Below are 5,678 nucleotides of genomic sequence, written 5' to 3' on the forward strand. Positions count from 1 at the left end.
ATAACTCATTAAATAATGCGATATTCGATATGCGTGCGATACGTTAATGCTTAAAGTGCCACATGCTCAGATGAAACAGTTTTACTCAACTGTTGCTGAGTCAGTTCTGTGAACTTCTATAACTATATTGTGTCATATATATGGTTACTTGTATGTATGTATGTACCAAGAGTTCCTGTAAAACCACAACAAATGCCTTGTGTTTGCGCACACTTAAGTGGTGAATAAAGCTCATTCTGCCCCTACAACAGAATGCCCCTACAACAACTTCTGAAAGTGAACGGTAGTGTTTTACTCAAGCATTACATAAAAATGTCATTTTAACATGAGTTTAGGAACTGAATAATAAAAAGGAGAAAAAAATAAACACTGCTTAGTATTTACTCTTTGAATTCAATATGCACTTATTCTTATTTAGCTACAAAAGTTATTTAGGTAAGAGCAGTGAGTGATTTTCTCTGTCTTTTGTTCATGGCCCCAAATATCGCAAGCTGCAGCGATATGCATATTGCAATATGTACATTTGCGATATTTCGATCATTTCGATATATTGCACAGCCCTACTAATTGCATTATATGATTAAGTCCACCAGAAGCACTCCAATGCTTCTTTTGTCAGGGATTATATCTTTAGAATTGTCTAAAAGTATTTAAGGGACAAATTATTGACAATGAAAAATGACTAATTTTTGTCATTACATTGCAGTTTTATTCTGAAAACTTTTTTATGTTGTCCTGAAAAGGTGACCACGATTAACATCTCTCTCTCTCTCTCTCTCTCTCTCTCTCTCTCTCTCTATATATATATTTTACATTTTAAACTTACATGATGACATATTTGCGAAATAATGTAAATGACATATGCATATCCTATTGTAAATGTCCTAAAAAGGCTATGCATAGCCTACATCCCAGGGTATAAATTCTGTTAGGATGAACCACAGTTACAGTTTAAGAAACAGTTCTTAAACAAGCATTTCATGGAGTAACTTACTTTTCATACAAAAATAGGTCACTTATTTCCTATTCCTCGTTTCTTCTCGATTCTCCTCAGTCAGGCGAAGGCAAAACATAAATCTTTTGCTTGTATGTTTGCAAGTAACACGCAGACTGTAGTCCGGTCTGGATCAGCGTGTGTGAGTGGAGCGGATCGACAGAGATTTCTCCTCCCAGCTTCTGCTCCACTCCGGGTTTTACATTTCCTCATGGGCAAAATATTCACGAGAAATCAGAGACTTAACGGTTAAAAAACTTGCTCCTCGCCTCAGGCAAAAATCACACAGCTCCAACACTTTCATTCACACGAGAAAGCACCAACTAACCATTGTAAAATACGTATTCTACATTAATACTGAATTCTATATTGTATCGCCCGACATCCGGTAGAAGTCTACAGTTGGCTAACGAACTGTTTTACAACAATATCGGAACAATAAACTATTCTGAATGAATATAGGCTATTTAAATATGTCTTTGATATGCTGTTTTTGAACAGCATCTTAAAGAAATGAAAAGCCTAACACTTAAGCAGGATAACAGATGGCTTGTGGTGTTCTTGGTAGTCTGCAGAGTTGGCATTATTCCCCTTTTATGTACATTCATCACCTTGAATTATCTAGAAACGTTAACCATCGCAGATCCCCAGAGACGGAGACAGGAGCGTCGTTGGAAACCGGTTTGGTGAGCTAGTCAACAGCGCCATTCGCCCCCAGGCCGCGAGGAGGCGCTATTATGCGCAAACTGACACAAGGAAGCTTACGACTCCACAATAATATTACCAAAGTACAGGGAAACTGTAAGGAGCTCTCCCTGTCTAGATGGGATGGCAACTTTACCCAGCGAACGGAGGGCTTTTGCGCATAAGATTAACAGGTAGGTGAACTTTACCGAGTGCTAAACTGTAGAGATGTCGTGCAGTAGGTTAGTTGTCCCGCGCATCGGGATTGCCTCGAATGGGAGAGATAAAGAGATCCGCCACGAGTTACACTGGGATGAACCTTTGTTTAGCTCAACTCGCTGGGCTTCGCAACGGTGGGACACTGCAACCAAACTACTTCTATTCAACACTTCTAACGGTTTAAGTACTTCGCAACGAATACATGGTGTATATCTTCTTTAAATCTTAAATAATCAGACTTCATGTGGGTGAAAAGAGGATGCATTGAGCGCCATGAACTGTAATGTGATATGATAGTGATATCGGAACTACTCTTAAATATTCAAATAGATATTTCACGGGAACGAGCTTAGGGCTGTCCGTTTAAAAATACATTTAAGTCATAGCGCAGTAATACTAAAGTGTTTATTTTCTCTCTAAAAGTTATAAACACTGGAAAACTACAGTTGCTCAATAGAAACCCAATGCATAGTTTCAAACAATAAAGTAACATGTGTGTGTGTGTGTGTGTGTTTTCCCCATTCTATGATAATTTTAGGTAATTAGCTATAGAGTGATGATCCAGAAAAAAAAAAATTGTATTTCACCTGTTACGTTTAATGTAACTAAACTGTGAAATGTGCAATTATATATATATATATATATATATATATATATATGTATGTATGTATGTGTGTGTGTGTATACATTTATGATGTAAATGATTAAGATGTTAGGATCTGTTTTTTTTCTGGTCACAGATGGAACCACTGACATGTTTACACATTTTATGATTATGATTTATGTGACTCAGGGCAATCTAATATATTAATATTAGACCGTTCTAACATAAAATGTTACACATGGTAGTTGTATCTGTATTATGACATGTTTTTGGCGCTTTGAAAGACATCATCTGTCAGAGGGGCAAACTGAAATTAAAAATCTCCGATCATGTGACGTCAGCTATAAAATGTTAACGAGAAATCACAAATTTTGACATTACTGATTGATTGGTTAGTGTTAGAATCTTGCCTGCTCATCAAGAGTTGATGCTCTACTTTAGTGGGAATCTACTCACTTCTCGCTAAGGAAGCATTTCTGGAACTTGCCTGATGGGTTCACAGAAACTTAGTGTGTCTATGATTGGTTAATTCACTTGTTTATTGTTTATTTATTAGTTTGGAGTGATTTATATGGTACTTCTCATTCATTCTTGTAGATCAGAGCAATAGTGATAATTTGATAAGGAGATTAAAATCACACCAACATGCCAATGAACATGTTCAAAAGCATATGGGAAAGTGAAATCTAAGTGAGATCTTGCAATGTGGAAGGAAGTAAAACAAACCTGCGGAGAGAGAGTCCTCAGGAGTGATCCCTTACAAAAGCACTGTACTAAGATGGTAATACCATAATACTTACATAAAAACATGGTTCTGTATGAGTAGTACCTATATTCATATTCCATAAGGTTTGTACATGATTCTGTTGATGCACATTCTCGACCTTACATTGTAAAAAAACGTCTCTCTTTTCCAGCCGAAAGGCATGAAACCTGTGCATAGGATTGTGTTTCATGAGTTATTATCTTTCTCTGTCTTCACATCTGTGAGAGCAGACTTATTGTTTCTTTGCAGGATGTAGGAAAGGGTGGTGCGCTTCATTCCGGCCATTGCTTTTAGAGCAGACTGGTTTTCCTCTTTCCTTTTGAAGCAGGAAATAGGAAGTCAGGGTGTTGGGCGGCATTCATATAGCTCTGATTTTTGTCCTGCAGAAGTGTGCAACACTTAAAACGTCACACATTAATATGCGTTTATGAAAGCTCTCAATTCTCATTGCTGCACATCGTAAAACAAAACAAGTTTGTCCAAACAGTTTTTTTCCTTCACAGTCACAGCTTTATAATGTCAGGAAATGGTTTGTCAGTGAAGAGGCTTGACCCTTGGGAGGGTGCCACATCCGCTCTTTGGACCACTTCGGGACTGGTTGAAGGACAGTGCCTGATGCTGTAGTCGGCAGAGTTTTGTTAGCAGAGCAAAGTCTGGATTTGTGCTTGGAGTTCAAGAACAGCAGCAGTGGTTAGGGTTAGAAAGTGTAAAACTATTTGCCCAAGACTCACCGCCACATTGCTGGGGTGTTGTTATTGGTTGCCAGGTTTTGCCGTGTGGTTGCTAAAATGTTAACAAGTGAGCATTACCCTAACACTTGTTAGGGTGTTCTGGGTGGTTTATAAGATGTTGTATTAGGATGCATTAGGGCTGTAAAATCGATACATTTTGATTAATCGATTTTACATCCCTAGGATGCATAATATATTTTATCGGTTATCAGCCATAGCATGAAAGTATATATCGTCCTATTAGTATGAGCCTCAATTTTGATATTGGTGCTTCCATAGATTACATTAATGTATCTATTAATATTAATGCACATAGAGAGCCTCCACTTGGCACATCCTGGAAACTCTGACTAACACTCAGAGGCCAATCTCTATACAACCTATGACTACAAATTACATCAGAAGCTCCACCAGTCTTTATATAATAAACATCAGAATTAGGGTTGGTATCGTTTTTTTTTTTTTTTCGATACCGGTACCAAATCGATACTTATTAAAAAAAGAAAGGAATTAATAAAAAATGCCTCCCAAAAATGATGGATTAGCCATTAGTATAGAAATAGAATAGAGAGTGCTAAAGTTAGAGGGTCAAATGAAGATGAAAAGGATGTGTTTTCAGCCGTTTCTTGAAAATATTAAGGACTCAGCTGCTTGGATTGAGCTGAGCAGGTCATTCCACCAGGAGGGAACAGTTAATGTAGAAGTCCATGAAAGTTTTTTTAATGGAGTGGACACGAAAATCGCGGGAGCGAAACACATGTTGCGGGAGCAGGAGGCAATGGTCAGAGATTCAGCGGGAGTGGGATTAAGAAAACAGCCGAATCCCGGATATTTTGGACAATTAAGAAATCCAGGTCGGATGCATTTTTGTAGGTCCAAAAAGAGGACATGTCCGGGGAAAAGAAAACGTATGGGTCACCCTAATTTATAATCTATTGCTAATCGATGTATTCTTTTTAAAGTAGCATATGGAACATATTTTCTGCCTCATTCTGTGACAAGAAGCCTCATCAGATCACAAAAGGAAGCATTTGACTGGTGTTGTGGAGTAAAATAGGTTATAATTTTCTCTTTTGTTGGACAACAGGTTTAGAAATGTGAATACAAGGGAGGTTTAGCTTTAGGCATTTTAATTTAAGCATGTTTAGCTTAGTTAACGGAAGGCTACCTGCTGCCATCAGAGCAAGTGTAATTACTGCATTCACGCGCTCCTTGGATGCTCTCATTTCCCGAGTTGTGCTTTTAAGTTGGAATGTAAAAACAACATGGACACTCTCGTTACTACAAAGATGTGCCGATTTTGGCAGTTGCATCACTCAACATTGAGGGATACACGATCATGAAGGCAGAAGTAGTAGCGCAACAAAGCAGCAATTGTAAAAATCTTGTAAGCAACATCCTTTGCTTACAAGAAACGCACCTGAAGCCCACTAGTAGAAGACCAATTATCCCAGGCATGAAGCTTGCTGCCAAAGTCAGACATGAAAAGTATGGCTCAGCAATTTTTGCCAAACCATCTTTGTTTATAGAAAATACCTGCATTAACTGCTCTGACAATAATATTGAAATTATTACCATCTCTCTTGCTAACATCTCAATAACGTCAGTCTACAAACCACCAAGCTCCACCTTTGAATGGAACAATATCCCACTACACTGCCAGAGAAAACACCAAATAGT

General features: G+C 38.0%; 1 protein-coding gene across 1 annotated transcript in view; it reads left to right on the forward strand.

The window, feature by feature from the left end:
• The first annotated feature begins 1,770 nt into the window (after positions 1-1,770).
• Positions 1,771-5,678, forward strand: part of LOC107596841 (dedicator of cytokinesis protein 7-like) — a 56,703-nt gene continuing 52,795 nt past the window's right edge. Inside the window, exon 1 of the mRNA XM_016287689.1 lies at positions 1,771-1,872. Within this exon, the coding sequence (XP_016143175.1) occupies positions 1,823-1,872 (50 nt within the window). The 5' untranslated portion in view covers positions 1,771-1,822. The remainder of the gene's footprint in view (positions 1,873-5,678) is intronic.

Source organism: Sinocyclocheilus grahami, unplaced genomic scaffold, assembly GCF_001515645.1.
Source record: "Sinocyclocheilus grahami isolate Dianchi unplaced genomic scaffold, SAMN03320097.WGS_v1.1 scaffold223.1, whole genome shotgun sequence".
NCBI classification, from domain to species: Eukaryota; Metazoa; Chordata; class Actinopteri; order Cypriniformes; family Cyprinidae; genus Sinocyclocheilus; species Sinocyclocheilus grahami.